At 52.8% G+C, this 20,653-nt stretch overlaps 4 protein-coding genes across 4 annotated transcripts; 2 read left to right on the top strand and 2 right to left on the bottom strand.

Annotated features, from left to right (window-relative positions):
• Positions 1–370: 370 nt before the first annotated feature.
• Positions 371–1,767, top strand: BDP55DRAFT_729746 (WD domain-containing protein; the record flags this gene model as incomplete). Its single annotated transcript, XM_060579613.1, has 3 exons — positions 371–408; positions 459–624; positions 751–1,767. The coding sequence occupies 3 exons, from the start codon at positions 371–373 to the stop codon at positions 1,765–1,767; spliced, it is 1,221 nt and encodes a 406-aa protein (XP_060428366.1).
• Positions 1,768–7,810: 6,043 nt separating this feature from the next.
• Positions 7,811–10,892, top strand: BDP55DRAFT_729745 (uncharacterized protein; the record flags this gene model as incomplete). Its single annotated transcript, XM_060579612.1, has 2 exons — positions 7,811–9,942; positions 9,998–10,892. The coding sequence occupies 2 exons, from the start codon at positions 7,811–7,813 to the stop codon at positions 10,890–10,892; spliced, it is 3,027 nt and encodes a 1,008-aa protein (XP_060428365.1).
• A 1,895-nt stretch (positions 10,893–12,787) lies between these two features.
• Positions 12,788–13,836, bottom strand: BDP55DRAFT_633175 (small GTP-binding protein; the record flags this gene model as incomplete). The annotated part of the gene is given in 6 exon segments (XM_060572518.1): positions 12,788–12,985; positions 13,091–13,318; positions 13,396–13,443; positions 13,502–13,606; positions 13,626–13,668; positions 13,823–13,836. The coding sequence occupies 6 exon segments, from the start codon at positions 13,834–13,836 to the stop codon at positions 12,788–12,790; spliced, it is 636 nt and encodes a 211-aa protein (XP_060428364.1).
• A 3,712-nt stretch (positions 13,837–17,548) lies between these two features.
• Positions 17,549–18,934, bottom strand: BDP55DRAFT_694758 (DNA repair protein RAD57; the record flags this gene model as incomplete). The annotated part of the gene is made up of 1 exon (XM_060577388.1): positions 17,549–18,934. The coding sequence occupies one exon, from the start codon at positions 18,932–18,934 to the stop codon at positions 17,549–17,551; it is 1,386 nt and encodes a 461-aa protein (XP_060428363.1).
• Between the last annotated feature and the right edge of the window lie 1,719 nt (positions 18,935–20,653).

The raw sequence follows: 20,653 nt of genomic DNA, 5'->3' as shown, positions 1-20,653 counted from the left end.
CGCGAATTCAATTAAAGCAACTTTTTGACAGGCGCGGGACAGGGTCGTTGGAGGAACCCCGCCAGGTACGTACTTCTTCTGAATTGGATTCGTCTTCCATGACCAGCTGGCACCAGGTGTGAGAGCTGTCACTGCACTCACAGAAATGTATCGCAGGCATCAGAATTGATGAGAAATACAGCTTGTGAGTGAGAGTGGGCGACCTGAAGAACAGCCTAGATTAGGCATCACAATTCCCCAAGTTCATTTGCTTGTCTTTGAGTTAATTTAATCGTTCTTTCCACACGAGCTCGAGCTGCGTGTAGGCACTTGGTGCTGCAATTATTGAAAGACACACTTCAAGCAACGATCGTGAGATATACCCCTCAAAATGGAGTCCACCAACCAAGAGAACTTCTTTGAGACAGAGTGAGTGTACATCCAAACGACTACCAAGATCACGGCTGATAATTGTGTAGCACTCAGCAGGAAAAGCGCCAGCAGCGTGCCAAGAAGGAGGGAAACACCTTTGGCAACCCGCTGCGCATGCCCTCTAAGCTTTTGGCCGTCATCAAGGATACCAAGTCCAACAACTCAGTCTTCGTCGCAGAGTCTGGGGGAAGGGTATCCAAGGTGAATACCGAGGTAAGTTTCTCTCATATCTTCAGGGAGAATTCCTTGATTCTCACCTCTAGCCTCTTGAATCCATTCCATCAGAGTGCTAGAGTGAGCAGCACGTCTATTCAGAATCAGAGGCTCACCACATCGCAGACACGAACCACCACAGCAAAATACACCGGCCCCTCCGTCCCAGTAACATGTCTCGCAACAGGCGGCCCCTCCAACAACACCCTCTTCGCAGGGAGCTGGGACAAGGCAATCTGGTCCTGGGACATTGCGACGCGCCGCCCAGGCCGCAAATTTGACGGCCACTCCGACTTTGTCAAGGCCCTCGTCTGCGGCCGCCTCGGCGACAAGACCATCCTCATCAGCGGCGGCGCCGACAAGAAGATAATTGTCTGGGACGCCGACGCCGGCCGCAAGCTGCACGTCCTCCAGGACCCGACCACGACCATGATGTCGCTGCAGTCCCTCGCCATCGACCCCATCCTCAGCAGCGCCGACGAGATTGTCCTCGTCAGCGCCAGCAGCGATCCGCACATTCGCCGGTGGAGGATCTCTCTCGACTCGTACGCGCAGCTCCCCTTTGACCAGCCTGCTGGAGAGAAAGCCGCGGGCGAAGAGAAGCTCACGATCCAAGAGCACGAGACCAGCGTATACAAGGTCCTCTTCGACATCACAGGCGACGAAGTCGACCTCTGGACCGCGAGCGCCGACGGCACGGCCAAATGCCTCCTCCGCGAAAAGGCCTTCACCTCGGAAGACGCTTTTGAGCACGGCGACTTTGTGCGCGCCGTCGCACTGACGGGCGACTGGGTCGTCACGGGTGGCATCAGCCAGCAGATCAAGGTCTGGGACCGGACGTCGGGCAAGCTGTACGCCCTCCTTGACGCGCACTTTGACGAGATCACTGACTTTGTCGTCCTGCGGGATCCGGCGGGGCGGTCCTCCTCGGATGTGCTGTGCAGTGTGGGCATCGACTGTACGTTGCGGACGTGGCCTCTTGATCGCAAGGGGTTGGATGCGGCGGTTGAAGAGATCCGAGTCGCGTCTGAGGCTGTTGATGGACAGGAGGCTGAAGGGGACAAGAAGAAAGAGGATGACAAGGAGCCTTTGATGACGGCTGAGGAGGAAGCGGAGTTGGCTGCGCTGATGGAGGACGATTAGGAAGTACAGTCTAGTCAATGAGATGGGATGACATTACAACTTGCTTCGCATTCTATTGCCACCAAACTTTTAAATCATTGTTTTGAAGCAACGTCTTATGACCTTCTCAACTGTGGTGGTCTTGCCAACGTGATGCAATCATCTCTAAGATGCCGAGAGCTCTCGAGAAGGCGCACAAATGAGGACTTGCGAAATACCTGAAGGTGATCTCCCTATCGAATGTTGAAAGAGCCTAAGATGTTTAAGTGGCACTCTCCCGAATTCGAAAATACCACACAATGGGTTTGCGGATAGTTCTCGACTAATTGACCTTCAAGATCTAATCTCTACTCCCACTTTTGCTAGATGGCGAGGCAGTAGAATGGTGTACTCTGACTTTCACTCCTGTTTTATGCCATGTGAGAATCTCGCTGAATCGTTTACTTGGCCCATCACTTTTCCCGATCAAAGACGTTTGTTTCCGAAGAGAGTATGACACCGTGTGCGTTTACTCGTCGCTTCCGCCTCACCCATACTGCCTCAATGCCATGAGTGTCTCTGCCTGCCCGAGGTAGTGACTATTATCAGGGAGCCTCTCATCAGAAGGGCCACGTTGGCGGCATCACAGTCACAAAGCTGTACGTACACAAAGCAACGGGTCGAATGACGTGACAATCTGACAGAATCTTACATGGGCCTCTGAGATTGACTTGAGAGTGCCAAGGTCATGGTACCAACGTCCTTCTCGAAGTGATGTTGATGTTCTATTTTACTGGAGATGCGGTGTATGTCGACATATGCAACATTCTATGCAGCCGGTCGATCCGTGGCGTATCTTGTCCGCTAGGATGTAGCCGATTTCATCGAGAGAAATCTGACTATAATGATTTATTCGAATGGTCTCCACGTATTGCTCTATGGGAGCTGCCGTGATATACGACGATCGCCACCGTGGTCTGGCGCACCCATGTCCCTTTGCCTCCTACTGGCAATCTCTTAAACGCCGTCTCGAATTCCGCATTTTTTTTTTCATCTGCATTCCCAGAATGCGGGAGCTGACTCCGTGCTCGGCACTTATTTTGGCGGCCCGGTCATCCGGATCAATCTTCCGAACCATGTCCACCGTACTAGGTCGTCCACGGTGTTGGTTGATCATCAAGACTCACGCCAGCAAGTGCCACTCGAAAGCCCGTGGCTGGTTGAGAGAGGCTGCATCGTATTCATACACATCTGCTTAAATAGCTAAGAGAAATTAGTGGCTTCCATAGCTTGCCAGCCCGTGCGAGCATGCGAGGTTCCCGAAACATGGCGACGCCTGACTGCTACCCTAGCCTATCGTAATATAATAAGTGGCAATGGGCCAGAACCACGATGCAGCCAAGCTTGAGCTGAGTTGTCCATCCCAGGGAATTCTAGATAAGATTGGGGAGCTATGGGCTTTTCTTAGAGCCGGCCGCGATCAACGTACGGATTAGGGGGTAAGACTGCCGGCTGGAGGGCTTGTGCGACCAGAAGAGCCGCGGGAGTCTTGAACTTTGAAGCTTTTGACAGCATGTAAAGACGTCTTTAGGTCGACCAACAGATTGTCATGGAAAGGTCTCGGCGGCGCCAACAGATGAAACACAGACGTCGAAAAGAGATTACTTTCTTCGTTTTCCACATTTCCCATCAAACCGCACGGGCAGATCAGGGATCTAGGCACCTAGGCTTCCCCAAGTGCGGCTGTAGATGAGACACTTTAGCCGCTCCGTGGCCACGGCTTGATGTGACCCAGCCAGTACGTTGACGCGGAGTGAGAACGCATTGATTTCTTCCCAGGGTCTACGACTCGTCTATTTAGAAGTGGTCTAAATCGTGGGTGCCACCATGGGTTTCGCGACGCGTTCGAATTCATTGAAAGTGTGTACGTGTGTACTCCGTACGTGTGTAGCGCAGTCTGTGAGCCGCCGGACAATTGTCATGCAGACACAGCGGTACACAAAGACCAAGTGATGCAGGTGATGCAAACAACAGTGTATGAAAACGCGGTAGGGTATATCAAAAAGCCTAGGGCAGTTGGCGTAGTCCCAATCGAGGCAACGTTGTGATCAGTGGCCGCCGTCTCGACGATTCAGATTCTCTGCCGTACAACAAAGGCCGCATTTAGTCTGTTTCAAGCCCTTCACCGCTCCCTCTCGAGAGTCATCCCGTTGCTGCAGGAACTGACTCAAAGGACGACGACGATGACATGGTGGTGGGGAACGCTCAAAGGCTAGCTGGATCAGCCTTTTAGGGCAACGTACTGCCTGGCGATCCGAGAACACGGGACAGGCCCCAGAGGCGCCGCGTTGTGGATTATCGAAGATCGATCTGCTGCCCAGCTGGGATATGGAGCGGCGCTAATCAAGGGTGGCAGATCCCTCTTGAATTTGCCCACGAAAAAGTAATTTGTGTGGGATAGTTGCAGGTAGTTAGTAATTATACGAATTCAAGGCTTTAAATGGTTCAGGACCAACAGTTGTGACTGGTCGATGGAGTAGGCTGCTCTCCAGAATAGCAAGGCAGCTTGATACACTACTGTATGAGGATATCAAGAGCTGTCCTGCTTGTCGTGTCATACAACGTCGGACAGCATTCGGGCCCAGGTTACCAGTCGTACCTGTCTCTGTGGAGTTCATGCTACGCGCTCAGATTCGGGAATGGGAACGCTATAGTAAGTCTGACGGACAGCAGGTTCGCCATATTGACGCCTATACAGGCATCTTGCTGGTGTCTAAGGAAGAGCAAGGCCCAGACAGCCAATAGTTCTTTGCCGGGTCATCAAGTCTAAAAATACCCGTTGCATTTCCATTCTTCGTGGACGGCGCGGACAAGATGCTGGGACCATGGTTCATCATGTATGGTAATGGCAATGAGGTGAACCTTTTTGCAAGCAGAGTGGTGAAACCATACGAAGTTTGTATCGAGTCTGGTGTTGTGAAGTGCCTGCTTCCGCATACTTGTCTCTTCGGATCCGTCCTACTCATCTAGCCATGCCAAAATAATTACTGGTGGCGTGGCACAAGGCTGTTTCTCTGATGCCTATAGCAAGTGTTCGGATTATGGATTGCACGCGTGTCCGTCACGCCGTTGGCCAACCTAGTTACTCGTAAAAGAGCGAGAACTCGGGTAGACGGTGACGGCGTGTGGAGATGGCGAGTGAAAAGGAGCGCGTAGTGTGGCACAGAGTTCTGGCTAGGGAGCAACTATGCAATATAGAGTTGAATTGGTGGCGCGAGTCGGGGATCTGACCGTGACTGCCTCGGTTCTGCGACACAAAAAGGGGGTTACAGTGTAAAACTCTGTTCGAGGTTTGTGATATCGATAGTCAGAGATTTGCCCGGTTTCTTGAGGTGACCTAGTGATGGACAGTATTCGAAGAGCGGCCGTTTGCGAGGGTCCAGGTCTCGTAACAAGCTGGCCAGGCCCCGTGTGATACCCATGTAGAGATGAGATGAAGATGATGTATTCAAGGAAGTGGAGGAAGCCTTCCGGACGAACAGGCTACAGCCCTTGTCACGCAGGAACAGAATTTCCCTGCAGACACGTGTATGTCGCGCAAAGGCAGGACGCAGGGGGCGGAAGGGCAAACAAAAGTGTCAGGTCCCTCTTTCCTTGGAATCTCTGGTGAGAAATGAACGTACTCCGTAAGCTGCGTGGGAATAAGCAGGAACTGCGAGGAAACGAAGCTGCGAACAAACAGCGAGAGCAGATCCTGCCTTGCCGATTGGTCCTTTTTCCCCGACTAAAAGGAGGCCTGTCGTCGATCGCTCAGATAGGCAAGGCGCATATCGAGTATGCTCCCCCTGCCCTTCGCCCCTGCTTCACCCACGCAATGCCCGCCTGGCGTGAGCCCTGAACCCTGAACAGCCCCCGCCAGCCGCCGTCTTGGGGACCCACTTCCCACTTCGTCCGTCAGCTGAGTGGCCAGACCTGAAGGAACGCCATCCATCATCGCAAAGTGCCGCATCCAGGCGTCCCTTGTTCCAGCCTCCTAAGCCATCCAACTTCCCGATCTTCCCTCTGGTTTCTCTCTTGCACGGGCTGCCCTGTGATCTTGCAAGAGAAAGCATGGGTCGTATCTTGCCTTTGCAGACACTATGAGACGGCATTCAATGGGGAACTTTGCCGGTCCCTTCGGACCTGCATGCTTCCCCCATGCCACTGTCTTATGAGGTAACTATACTCCGGATATGAATACAACCCTTGGCTCGCACTCACCTAGGTCAGTCCGTTCGCCCTGGATGAACAGAAGCATCTGTTTGGCCATCTTTGTTCGTCCGACGCAGACTCGTCGCAACCCTACCCGCAATGAACCTAGAAAGCTGTCAGCCCGGAGTCCTCGCAGACTCTGTGTTACATTCGCTTCGCTTGTTTCGTTTGTCGTGCTAGCAGCCCGCAGTCACAACGTCCGATACTGATACTGTCGATACGAGACTACCTACCATCATGGGTTCGTCAAACGGCTACATGGCTTAGTCGATCAATGATGCAAGTGACGGCGGCTTGAACAACTGCCAAACCAGTCTGCCATTGTTTCCCGATGCTGGACACGCCGACGGACTGGCTCCTGCGACACGCTGCGGTCAAATCGGATTATCGGTTTGGGTGCTAGTCTCAAGCCATAAGTAACGACCAGGGGAGAAGGCGCCGAGGAGCTTGCTCCAAGCCTCCAACTCTGCCAGTCTCCAGTATCGACGTAGTAGTAGTAGCGTAAACCTTTCGTCTAAACGCCCCAGACCTGGCACCAGTCAGCCATCTTGACCTGAAGTGTCTTTGAACGCTACCGTCTTACTAAGGGACGCACACAGTCTAGTTAGCTCGTTAGTGAGCGTTGGCAAAGGGCAAGGTCAGACCAAGTGCGATATCCCACACTGAGAGCAGACGCGCCGTTTCGTGTTCAACTTTTCAATTTCATTTCTTGGTGCGCCTCGGCTTCTGCATCCAGCGACCCAGCGTCACGAGACTCGCCTGCATTGGATCTGAGGAATCATTCGACGACAATAAACTACCTACCTACATCTCCGCATTCCGCTCAAGCCAGAAGCGCCCTTTTCCTTCTACCTGCCATACCTTAAGGTACCTTGAGCACCTTATCGAATCAACTGCCCAATCGCTACCTTGCTACCTTATGTAAGCCCAATTGAGGCAAATGAAGGTAGGCAGGCACCCTGAAGATAGAGGCTCTCATTGACTAAGGCAGGCGCGACCTCCTGCTTCTTGCCGTCTGTCGCCTTCCGTCGCCCCAGTTCTTCCTCAGATAAAGGTAAGGTAAATAACACTGGCAACACACCATTGGATTACGCTACGACTGGAAGTTGACCATAAGATGCCCGGATGAGGTGGATGGCCTCAGGTTGGTTGGTTCGTTCGGACAAGACGACACATCTTTCCAAATAGGCACCCTCAACAAGGCCTCAAGCTTACCGCACCATCCCGACCCAGACATCCGGTCACTCTTTCCACGTCGCATCTCCTTTTTCTCACCGGGAAGCCACTTCGTCGTTACCAACCGGACTAGCGGCTTGGGGCGTAGCTTGGAAACGCGAACTATTTGTCTACTTTCTCTTGTGTCTCCCTAAATCAGGAACATCGACTCGGTAGACCCAAGCCACCTTTTTTGGCCCTTGTGCCGGCGTCCGCGCTTACGTCTCCGCCTACTCCATTACACGTCTTTATTCCCTCCAGACCTACGGTTCTCTTCATACTTTTCCCGCCCGATGGCCGTTGAGTTTCTCCATTATTCGCATCCAAATTTCTCTTCTCTCTTTCGGCTGGTCACTGCTGTTGCTGTTGACTTGGACGAAGCTGGCCAACGTGGAAGAATCTGCAACTGGTTGCACTGATTCACACCTTCCGCCTGTTATCGACGTTTTCTTCACTTCACTAACAAGACCTTCTCGACGATCGAAATACACTCAATTACGCCCCTTGGACGCTCCATCTCATTCTCCCTCCGCGGCGACCACATAATCCATAATCAACTTATCCGCTCGCTCCTCTCACGCCTCACCCTATCTTTATCTCACAAGACTACTCTTCCCCAATGGCCGAGCCTGCTGAATACCATGGCGGCCTCGTCGCCTTCGAGGGCCCCCACGACCTCGTCTCGACACAGCTCCGTCTCCTACCTACATCATCGCAAATTGCTATCCTCCCCAGCGTCAAGGAATTTCTCGAGCCTGATAGTCCCGACGAGCCCTTTGAAGCGCGCAAGTTTGTCAGGCGAGTTCACAATGCTGTCGCCAAGAGAAGAGACACAGCTTTGGAATTCTTGAAGGATTCGACTCCCAAGCGGAAGAGGCTGGTCTTCATGAATGGAGGTACGCCCAGCGCGCAGACTGTCTGCATCAGAGCCATCTCTCGAAACGTGACAGAGGGGGATATCACCAAAGCCGAAGCCATCTTCAACGACCTTGTCAAGGGTGGAGTCGCCGGTCTCGACAATCCCGCCAACTCAAGCGGCTCATTCCTTGATACCTCAGAGGAAATAAGCGAGGACCCCATCACCAGAGCTATGCGTGCTGCCGATGCTCTCGACCGGGAAACTGCAAATTTACAGCCTTCCAGCGACATCGATCTCACCGCTCCCACCGGGCGTCCGCGCCCGAGAAGCATGAGTCTACCCATGTACAGCTTTGCAGATACTTTTGGTGATATGGCATCGTTTTACGTCTTCGGTGGTCAGTTCAGTGAAGAACATATCAAGGAGGAGAGACTGGCTGAAGCTGCGGCTCAGCACCATGGCCCAACACCCACACTCGCCATCACGAATTTTGACGAGCTCGAGAGAGTCTCCGGCGAAGGCTTCGATAGTGACGGCAAACCCATTGTATCCGCTCCACCTCGGTCTCCAAGCTGTGTTGGCGAGTCATATGAGCGTGATGATGTATTCTCATCTTCTTCACCGAACGCTCCTGGCCTTCTCGACGTGGTATCTCCCAGATCCGACGTCTTCAGCATCCGATCGACAGAGCCGATATATATTGAACAAGCATCACTCGTTCGTATGAAATCATCCGCCTCTTCCAGGACATTGAAGCGATCTCAGTCGATCAGCCATCTGCACCGGAGCAACTCACGCTATAGGGACACACTCATGCGGCTTAAGCCTAAGGAGCAAACTGCTGCTGAGAAATCGCCCCTGGAGAAGACTTCGGCTGAGAATTTGAGACTTTCCGCTGAAAAGACTGCCGCAGAAAAGGTTGCTGAGGGCCGTCCTGTGTCGGTAGTGGAACTCATTGAAGACGCCGAGAAACGGGAAAGCAGCGCTAAGCGTATTGAAGGCGCAAAGACAATCTACGTCAAAGCAGCCCGACCAACGAAGGGAGTAAACAAGGCATTGCCCCCCCCTCCACCTTCCGAGAAGAGACTCCGCAAACGCAAGCATACCAAGTCCAGGTCGAAGTATGTCGACAGAGGAACCGACGCCGAAGATGTCGAACTGCATGAGACGCCATTCCGTCCCGTGTTGCCATTCTATGAGGATCTTGTCATTCACTTCAAAGACGACAGCCCGGACCCAATTCTTGAATACATGATCAAGGCATTCAGAGAAGGTGTTTACCCAGTTGTACTGCCTTCTTCCGCCTCTTCCGGCACATCTACCGCCGATGGCGACAGATCGGCCCCGCAGACTCCAATATGGCAACCGGCCGAGCCTGAAGTCACCCAGTTCACGTCCACGACGAAGGTCAGCACAGAAGAGTACGACCCCTTCTCCTACCAGGGTCCCACTTACACCGCGAAGACAGTCCAGCCTTTCACCCGGACTGTGATAAGATCAGCTCTGCCAACACCTGCGCATACACCTCCGCCTACGGTTTCCGAGTCGGAGGATAAGTTCCACGACTTCAACGCTGTGCACGGTCAGACGGCTGTAGCAATGCAGAACTCCCTTAGATCAGTGCTGAACATCTACTTCCCACCCAAGGGAAGGGGTTTCTCTCAGTTCAACTTCCCGTTGCTCCCCGAAATGGACGCACTGTGGAAGCCGATATTCCGTGACGTTGAGCCTGGTGGGAGCCCAAGGAAGGATAATCGTCGGATAGATCAAATCCTAGCCATAGGTGCGCAACGTGGCGTCAAGAAAACCTTCGTCTCTGGAGTGACGAGCCAGCTTGAGAAATTGGGCACAAAGTCGAGCGGTGTTTCAAGGACTGGCAGGCTGGATTTCCGGTAAGTCGTTTGCTCTGTGTGATCATTTCGTCAGTTGATTAACGGAACTTCTCAGATATCTCATCGCAAACGCGATGCAGTCCTTCACTGCACAGCCGCTGGCCAACCAGACTCAAGACAACCCCTTCACCAACTCATATCTTCTGGCGACACTTATCATTCCTCATCTCGAGACTTTCTTCGCTGCGCACTCTGAAGTCCGCTTTCTGCTTCTCGACTACCCCCCGGATCATCTCGCCACCATCCTTGCTCTGCAGAAGTTGGCCGGTGTCGACTTGATGAAAGTTGCCCAGGTCATTGATGCTCAGGCCAAAGAACCACTCCCCTTCACTCACGTTCGAGGTAGCTCCTTGGGGCGTGTCTCTACTGTGAGTGACTTGGCCTCGAGCTCGAGCTCACTCCAGTCTAAGGGATCGAGGTCTGCCGCATCGACATCCTCGCGAGATGGGCTGGCGGTTTCCAGGGCCAACCTTCTTCTCACATCCACTGCAACCGAGGCGGAAGTTGCGACTTTCGTCTCCACTATCTGGAAGATCCTGATCAATATCTCCAAGTTCTACTTGCCTGAAGAAGGCAAGAAGCTTGAAGAGAGTAGTGTCAAGATTAAGCGACAATCTGGGAACTTCTCGGCATTCCCTCAGGCTTCAATGAGCCCTCCGATGTCTCCGCCATCCTCTAGTGGCCGCAAGGCCGCGAACAGGGCATCAGGCTCCATCAGGACTTCGGCTCGACCTTCTTCCATTGCAGAGACAATCATGAGTCGGCGATTCAAGTCTCGACGAGGCGACAGAAAGACAGTCGGCGATGGCGCATCCATCTTAACCGTCGATATGGACTACGAGAGCGATCTAGACCTCGAGGAGAGACGTTTGATGCCCATGTTCCTGAAGAAGAACCAGGTCCGGAAGGGAAACAGCCGCAAGGCTTTGAAATTTCTCGGCCTGGCTTGATAAGTCACGCCGTAACTGTGTACCGCTACTTGCATTTGTAGGGCTCAAATGGCTTGGCCTGCATCTTTTCTTTTTTTCTCAGGAATGACCTGTCACGACGTTTCATGCTTAGTCTCGATACCATGGCATTAGCAGCAGGCTTTACGAGAGTTGTATCATGTTAGAAGAAGAGCCACATCATGTTGAAGGGGGGGAAAGAGGGCCGAGAGATGGATGGATCCTTGGCTGGTTGGTCTTATGACCGATGATCTTGTTCGTTGCTCTTATCATCAGTTCGGAGCGCGTCATCTGTGCGATCTTTCGTTTCAATGGTCGCACAATACCCAGGGATATATCTCCCATAGATACAAAATGAAGACATTCAGAGCGCCTGCATCCTTTCTTCTCGGCCGTGATGGTATTTTCATCAAAGGACCGAAGTATGTCCTACATTCGAAACAGACCAAGTGTAAAGGCCTCGATTGATACTGGAGCTTCGAACAAGACAAACTCAACATCGGACCTATCTGTGTCGTCGTAGCAAGTCAGACCATGGACAAAATACATCTTCATGATCGTCCATCATCCGCCCTGGCAAAGCCACAACCAGAATAAACACCATCCAACTCGGTCCTCTCAAGTCGTCGCACGCCCCTGCCGCCCCAGCACCCGTCATCGTTGCGCACTTGAACACAGAGTCATCTGGGCTAATCGTCTTTCGGAGTGTCAAATGAACAAAGCCGCTAGAAATCATGAGGTATCTCAACCGCGTCCCGGCTTACCTCAAAGCCGTCTCCGCCGCCACAATGCATAGGATTGGGATGTGGCTAAGGTAAGCAGCCGTGGTCCATGTCATGGTCGTTGGGCTTATCGGGAACAGGGTGGATAGCAGAGTCATTCCGGGCGCATGTGACCGCGCGGGGGTCATGTGCGTTCCCACCCCTTTTTCCCCCGTGGGATGTTTTGGGGTAGAACTATTACCTGCACCACCTTACCTAGGCTCCTAGGCAAAGGAAGCGGAGGAACTCCATCCCACGTGAGGCGGACCCGATGACCGGGCCATCCGAAACCCCCGAATTTGCCGCACGTCATACTTCTGGTTCGGCTTGCAAACGCTCACTGGCAGTGGCGGTGGTTTTGACTGAGTTGGCAAACGCCTGAAGTGATTCAGACTGAGGCCTCACACGGAACTTCTTTCACGAAATGGCAACAAACGAAATCATCATCCCCCGGTTGCCTTAGTATCAAGAAGGAAAACGTCACTTGCCCATTACTTCGACCCTATCTACCAGAAAAGCAGCAGCCGCCAAGGAGGGGAAACTAAAAAAAAAAAAAAGACATGTAGTTGGGGACAAACGCGCAGACACCCATACGTACGGCTTGCTGCGTTGCCTATGTGCTCGCCCACTCGCCAACCAAGCTTGATTGCAAAGTACACGATGCGCCAGCAAAGCAAAGCCTACGCATGTAACACACGTCGAGATGGCCTCTTTGTCCCCTCTGCCCCCAGTGGGATCCCTAGAGGTCTTCCACCGAACGCCCCAGAGCCTGGCTTCTGAATCGTCGTTAGGCACCAGGAGTCCTGTCGTTTGCCGTGAACAACGTCATGGGTCCAGTTGCAGAGGTATCTTGTGTCGATTGTGTGTGTGTGTGCAGTGCGGAGAAGGAGCTGGGATGAACCAAATCAACACTCATCTATGCGTAGAAGTATGGAAAGCAGCGTTTGCGCGGAAGGAGAGAAAAGCGAACGACACAGTTTCGTCCGAGCCAAATGTGATCCCTACACCGTCATGAGCTGTGCATTCCCTTCCTCGCCCATTCTGCCCAGCTGTATCCCCTCCGCCGAGAAAAATCCGTAAAATGCCATAGAACACAGGTAAGGAAAGCGGGCTTCGTAGAAATCAGGGACGATACGTTTAGCAGCAGCCACCTCCCGAGTTCGAGGAGACGCCGTGGCCGGGGCCGACCTGTACGGAGGGTTTCGTGTTGTTCGCGGTCGTGCTGCCCATGCGCTCCTTGATCTGGCGGGCCATGGTCAAGAAAGCCTGCTCGACGTTGCTGGCGTTCTTTGCAGAGGTTTCGAGGAAGGGGATGCCCAAGCTGTCGGCGAATTCCTGTTGGCAGGTTAGCAAACAAATGGCCACAACAAAGAACTTCACAGTCCGGGTGGGCGTTGTAGAGCAATGTGGCGCTTCAACAGCCGGCGGAGGTTATCTGACCTTGGCGACGGTGTACTCGACAACCTTCTTGTCGGACATATCGCTCTTGTTGCCGACAAGCAGCTTGTTGACGCCCTCGGTGGCGTATCTGTCAATCTCCTGAAGCCATTGCTTGACGTTGTTGAAGGAGTCCATGTCGGTGACGTCGTAGACGACGCAGATGCCGTGGGCACCACGGTAGTAGGAGGAAGTGATGGTGCGGAAACGCTCCTGGCCGGCAGTATCCCACTACGAAGGAGACAAAGATGTCAGCATTTGCGACAGTCTCATTTCCTCGAAAATCTTCGCCGCCTGGATCAACTCACGATTTGCAGCTTCACCGTCTTTCCATCGAGCTCTATCGTGCGGATTTTCTAAGGTTTATCGTCAGCAGCCGATCGGTCGGCTTCGGCAGAGCGGGAGAGTTCATACAAAGTCAACACCGATGGTGGAGATGTAGGACTCGGTGTAGGTGTCGTCGGCGAATCGCAAGAGAAGGCAAGACTTTCCAACACCGGAATCACCGATGAGGAGAAGCTTGAAGAGGTAGTCGTACCTGCCGTCGGGTCAGTATCGGTGTCGAACCTAAATCACAACGGCTGGTTTCGCGATTTTCACGACAAGGCAGCGAAAAAAGATCGAACAGGCGATATCGATGGAGGGGGTAGGCTCTGTGAGAGAGAACAAGGTCAGCATAACGGCGACTCCCGAGGGATTCCTCGTTTCGCGAGAAGGTTGGTTGAGGCAACGTACTACTCGGGGTTCATTGTGAATAGCGGGGGGGTCTGTTGAAGGCTGGTAAGAGTCGAGAGATTCGGCGGATGTGGGCGCGCTTGGCGATTATATGGGCGTTGTGTAGGTGTTGGGAGGTTGATGGATTTCGGTGGTGTCGTGGTGAGGTTCCAGGTTGTGAAAGCAACAAAGCCAGAGTCAGGACAGGTCAAGTGAGGTGGTAGGAGTCGGACGGAGTAAATGCAGGCTGCTGCTACGTCAAGGCTTCTAGCGCGGTGTACAGAGTACCAGTCGGCTGCCAGTCTCTGATTAGTGCTCGGTGTCCTGTGCCCAGAGTCCTGTGTCCTGTGTGTCCAGTGTGTCCAGTGCGGTGTCCAGTGGGTTACCGCCTGGCAGAAGGAACAAAAGGACCCACGTTGACCTGAGCAGTCAGATGTCACCGACGAATGAAACCCCTCGGAGAGCCTTGAAAGACACGGGATCAAGCACGTGATGCATCTTTTTCAGTGTTCTGGACCGGCTTGAGTGGGGCGGTTCAGACACCTCTGTGGCCTTGGAGAGGCAGGCACAGGCAAAGCGGGCAGGGACGACAGGTTGAGCCTGTCCTTATCCAGTGGTGTCCTCCAGGTGTCTGCGCCTCCACACTTCTGGGACATCTGATTTCGGATGCAGTACGTAAGCAGGTGCCGGGGTCCGTCCTCGTTCCTGCAGTCCTTAATATCAGGGGGCCAAGTGCTACCGTAGAAACTCGAGCAACTCGAACTTGCGCTAGCCCGTGCCAGCCCTGCTAGCGCTATGGCAGAATCGTAATACTGCCTAAAGTGGTTAAATGCGGCCGCCACCTATTTTTGGCGTAGGTTAACATTTCGATCGATCTGACCAATGAGAGCTCGCCGTCGAGGCCGGACCCACAATTGATATAATTCAATAATTATTTTGGCTTTCTCGTCGGTTTTGAGCTTTTCTCGTCGAATTGGCAAAAAGGGCAAAAGTGTCAATTGGAAGCAGTCGTACGTAAGCAACCGAGCCCCTGACTGTCCCCTGGCCCACTGCCTCCAACGGGCCCCTATTCATACGGCGGTTGGACTGTCGGGTCGACGAACTGCCCATTGATGCCATCACGGACTTCCTCTGCTGTGAAAATGTACTCTAACCCGTCGTTCAGAACAGCGAAGTCTGGAATCTCCTCTTGCAGCGTCTCCTGCTCAATGTGGGCTTCTACGTCGAAGAGCTCCCACCCAGTGTAATCGATGGCCTCGGCGGGCACGTCTTTGATCCGGATCTCGTCGACCTGGCTGCCATCGGGCCGAATAGATATTCCGCACTGCAGGAAGGCCTGGCTGACCATTGAGCCCTTCTCGTGGGCCAATTTAGCGGCTGCCGTCTCGACTGTTTTGGTGACCATTATTCTCTTCATACCCGTCTCCCACTTGAGCTCCTCCTGCTTATTCAGCGCTTTTTCTTCCTCGTCGAGTACGTAAGCGTCGGTTGCTTCTGAAAGCCACTGCTTGAAGGGCTTATTGACTGCGGTATCGAGAGGTTGGAGGAGGGAAGTGGTCCCTGGCGGTATGAGGCAGGGTGTGATGTGGTGCTGACGTAATAGCGCAAGGATGGAATCTGTCTTATGGAAGGAAGCGACATCCATTACCAATAGGTACTCGTCTCCCTTAGTCAGCGCTACCAATTCCTCTTCAATCCATCTTTTGAACAAGTACTCATTGTTGTAGGCAGTCTTGTTGAACTCAACTGTCACTCCTTCTGCGTATAATAGGCCCTCTTTTTTCCATAATTGACCCCCTTCCTCTGCGGGCTTGCCGTGGAATATTATTTTCGGTTTAATTCGTTGTATGCCGTCGGCGAAGATGTAGAGTATTAATGTGGCCTGCCGCTTGCCCCAACCGCTGCGGTCGCTCTTGCCAGCCACGGTTTTGGCCCCGACGTCGTCGTATGTGTAACCGTCTAGGTATTCGAAAGGAACTGGGGTCTCGTCGAGGTTGAGAATTCGCGAGTTAGGAAATCGACGGGCTGGACTTCCGAGTAAATCTCCGACGTTAGACCGCTTCACCTTAGCCAGGGCCATTTGATTAACTCGTCGGATAAAGGAAAGAAAGCTGTTGACAACTTTGAAGTACTCAGTGGGTAACTTCGTTGCCTGTTTGGTAAGTCGACGTCGGGTAATTCTCATACGATTCTGGAAGCCACGAAACCAACCGGGGGAAAAAATAAAAAGATGTTTGCTGTTCGGGTTCTGCTGGGCGAAAATCCGCTTAGCGGTCCTTTTGAACCAACTGGTACTAACGAGCTTTCCCTCACTTCGTCGCTGGCGGAAGGCGCCGTATAGCGCTGTCTCGAGCTCTGGCCACTGAGGGTGGTAGGCGTAGTTGGAGGACCGATTGACGATTGACTCGCGGTTCTGATACCAGGAGATAACCGTGCTTCGAGGGACTTTGAACCAATCTGCGGCTTCCTGGTATGTGGGACGTCTGGGAGCTCGGTCTCGCCCTGGCGCAGCCTCGGGGGGCAAATCGACTCTTCGTCGAGCTTCCTCACGCGGTGATGCTCTAAAAACATCAGGACGTTGACTTTGGTATCGTGGGTATAGTGGTGCTGGCGGCGCTTGATTGGGCCACTTCGCGGTGTATATTTCCGGTCTTTGATGGGGGTAGGAGCAGGCCCGCGGCGCTTAGCTGCTGGAGGTGTAATTGGCACTTTTGCCGTATTCGAATCCTTCTCGGCAAGGGCCCGTCGTGAGGGCATCGTGGGCACGTCGACGAGGCCCGTGGTGGAGGTGTAATTGGAGGTATAATTGACAGTATAATTGGTGGTCAAATCGGTGATGTAATCGGTGGAAGTGGGCAGTTGGGTAGGAGTAAAAAATGGAAAATAATCACTTACCGCCTTCCGTATACGGTTTAGTCGATTATATAATCGGATAAAACTGATCCCTCGAAAGGGCTTAGTGTGGGCCGCTAGCAGGGCTGGCACGGGCTAGCGCAAGTTCGAGTTGCTCGAGTTTCTACGGTATTTGTCTCCCATGAAACGCCTCCGCCAGCAGCTGCAACCTGCGGCGGAAGTTTTCTTTGAAATGTCGGGTGGTATCTGATTTGGGGGCTCTTTCAACGTCGGAGAGCTTGTTTCGTTTCTCTCTATCAATCTCGGTTCTAGCGTCTCCCAGTACCCTTGCTCTCCATGAGGCATTGCCACATAAAGCAAGTCTTGAACAATACAGTGATCTCCAGAGACTTTCACAGGCAATCCTTCATCGGATTAGAGAGGCCGTTGGTGCCAAGACTCCACATTCTGCGGTTCATGTGGAGCTCCCCAGGTCTTGAATCTCACTCGTCCCGCATACCTTAGTACTCACCTACACATGCAAACCTTGGCTAGCTATTCATCCACCTTTGATATCTGACAAGGTTGATGATAGTAAGAGTAGGAACACAAAGGTAGCACTGCTAACCTCAAAGGTGATAAATCTTTTTGCTCTTCCTCCGCGTGAAACTTAGTTTCCGTTTAATGAGTCCCGACTGTTAGTCACTATCACTTCTCACTACCCTCTGCTTCAGTTTCGCAAGATACCGATGGCGATGTCGTTATTGAGTGGCCCCAAACGTCGAATAGTAATGACTAGTAGGCATCATTGAGTGGCGAATCCATCTCTGCGGTGGTATGGTCGTCGATTTTGACCGCCGGTCATCCATAAATGAGACTGCGCAGGTTCTCAAAGTCTGTGAAGCAGCTGCGACTTCAGTCGTCATCGGTCTCCTTTTTGGTCACGGCTTTCAGTCCAGCCATAGTCACCGAAAACTCGACAGCACCATCCAGACCCTGTCCTGTACCTTTCGCGTGAGGGGCGAAGACCACTTTCATCCATCGTCGCCAATTCTTGAGCGCCGGCATGCCCCGATCATCGGCTTCATCTTCTATGTGCCGGTGCACCCCATACACGGGCTTCTTGAAAAGCGCGACGCGGCACGCAATCTGTGTTGACCATACAAGACCTAAACTGGGCGTCTTGAGTCCATAATCGGCTAAGGGATCGTCGCCCCATCCCGTAAACCACCGTTGCTGGTGATCAAATGCGAGCGCGGGAGGTGCAGGTGGGCCAAAGTCATCCAGGCCGGGAGGCTCAGGCATGCTAGAACGAACATGCTCAGCTATAGACGATGTAGGCTCGATCACCGACGGAGAGAAAGCTCTCGGCCCTCTGCTCCGTGATGCCAGTGGACTTTCTTGCGTGAAGCTCGGAGCAGCAGTCGTAGGCGCCGCCCTAGGGGTTGCCATCGGCGCAAAAGGACTGGAGAAGCGATCGGCGACTTGGTTGGCGACAACAACAGCCAAGTTGTATTTTTGGGCTAGCTCTCTAAGCAAAGCTCCAAGTCGCGTGAGCTCGTTGCTGCGAGCTCCCATGTTTGACCCATGATTGCCAAGAGCCCCCCGCTCAAATTCGGCTCGATAATTAGAGGCGACGGAGTCTAGAACGATGAGTCCAGTGTTCCGTCTCTCAACCTCTACGGGGACTTGAAATTGGAGAATGTGCTCTTGCGACTCAAGGTCGGGTGTTGATGTGCTGAGGATACCGTCCAGAGACGGCTTGTCTTCCGGTGAGAGGTCGGCAAACCGCGGATTAGATGACAGTATTTGCGACAGGCGTTTGGTGGACAGTTGAGCCTCCGTTGTGATGTATATGGCCGGGCGCCCCAGGCCATACGGCGGCGGTAATTGAACAGCCAGTAACAAGGATAGCAGGAATTGCGTTTTTCCAGCGCCACTTTCGCCCGTGATCTCGGTCACATAGCCGGCTGGGATTCCTCCCCCCAAAGCTCGGTCAAGAGAATCGTCTAGAGTGCTGATGGTTGACCATTGATTCTCAAGGTCCGTCAGAGAGCGCTTGAGAAATCGGCTAGCATTTGGCGGCTCCTTGGCAGAGCTGAAGTCGCGGTGGAGGGCATCGACGACGGCGGCGCAAAGTCTTTTGATATCAAGCAAGGGCAGCTGAGTACGCTTTCCTATGTCAACGACATCCTGAGTCAGTAAATCTGTGACGGAAAGCTGATGGCGTTCTAGAGTCTGCAATAGTGCAGCAAACTGCCTAACAGGGAAGTCCGGTATCAGTTGAAGCAGGTCGGACATGGCACGTGAAGTGAGTCTGGCGTCATGAATTGTTGAATGGCCTCTGTATGCTCTCCACAGTCTTTAGGTCCCCAAATTTTCTGTGGAGTTGGTGTATTCAGAAGGCAATGCCACGTAGATGAGACGGGATGTGAACAAGAGTCGTCTCAAGAGCTTGGATGCCGTGATGAGGGGTTCAGCCAGTCGCAGTCAACAGAGATGAGATGTTTGGTAGGATCTGGTCGCCAAGGAAGCTTCGGTGCCCCTTTTCGCAGCGTGTCGATTGTGCGAAATGGGAAGCTGTGGCCAGGATTGGTCTTGCAAACAGGCGTGGATTCACCTACTCGTGTATGATATTGATGCACGCCATCATCTAGGCAGGGTCAATGGAGAGGTTGATGATTCTTCGGCTATCTAGTAGTGAACATCACTGATTATGTCATCACACCCACTGGCTGACTGAGGTCGGCTAGCACTGGCACATACATTAGGTAAAACACCTAGCCAAAACAGCCAGTCTCTTTTTGCAACATGCACGCCTTATAGAATTGTCCTGATTACAACTGCCCGACCTTTTTTTACTTTTGATAATTTCCGAGTATATGATGCAGGCGGGCTATGCTTGCTCTCACGCTCCCGAAACCTTGTTGTTAACGTCTGTCGCGGGGTTGACGGGATAGTACCCTTACCTAGTCTTGCTTGGGCATTGGCGAAGACCTCTTACATGGTACTCGTCGCTGGCGACCGGGCAGCGCGCAAGCAGAAGTCGTGTATGATAAGACGCGTCCCTGGATGGCCTGGGTTCGGTACTAAGTCGGCCAAGATTGCCAGGTAGAGGAGACCAAATTTCCTCTCTTCTTCGAGCGGAGAGAAAAACAGAAGATGATTCTTCTTCGCCACTCTCGACCCACGACTCCCTTCGTGACCCTCGGCCACACCCATCCCAATCCTGTGATTTCTGACACCAACGATACCGGCCTATTCAATTGAGGCATCAGTACATCTCCGCGACTTCTTTGGCAGAGGACCAGTAGCATTGAGACCGATTGCAAGATTATCTCGATGGGCCACAACCTCTCAGTATGTCTTTTTTGATTGTAATACTACATTGCACGGGATTCGAACCCGTTCCCTGGTACCATCATCTTGATCACGCAGGACAAAGATATCAGGACCGTCAGCTACCGAAGCACAAACGCCCGGGGTGCTTTTAGACCGAAGTCTAAGGCTTTGCCCATGGGAAAAAGGAGGCCAAATGGAAGGGGATCTTGCTGCCCTGAATGCCAGACACAGCAGATAGGCTATCCCACCTAGCTCTAGAATCCTGGTGTAGCTTGGAAGTGAACAAAGACCCGGGACAGTATCATTCTATCATAATGTCGTTCTCTATAACCTCATATCGGAAGGTTGATTGAGCCGTTGTGGGAGCGGTTCAAGTTTTTTTTTGGAGAGGGGGGTGGGCAATGCCTGTCAAACTGGTGGTAGCAAGAAGGCGTCGAGGATACAACCCTAACAGTGGAGTCTGAGGAATAGCGGGCCATGGTCTAAAAGCGGTTAGATCAAGAGGTGATCACCAATCACAAAGCGCTTTTGCTCTCTGTGGGAGCCATGAAGGGACATCATGCAGTAGCGCACTATCTTAGTGGAAGGTGCCTTCCTTCCCTCTGCCTGCCTGCCTGCCTACCTGCCGCAAAGCTTCCCTCAACTGCCTTGATCTTACCCTGCTTCCATTTCATCCTT

The sequence above is a fragment of the Colletotrichum godetiae genome, assembly GCF_030913485.1.
Source record: "Colletotrichum godetiae strain CBS 193.32 chromosome Unknown BDP55scaffold_26, whole genome shotgun sequence".
Lineage (NCBI taxonomy): Eukaryota > Fungi > Ascomycota > Sordariomycetes > Glomerellales > Glomerellaceae > Colletotrichum > Colletotrichum godetiae.
The sequence above is the reverse complement of the archived record's forward strand: the minus strand, read 5'-3'. Positions and strand labels throughout refer to the sequence as shown.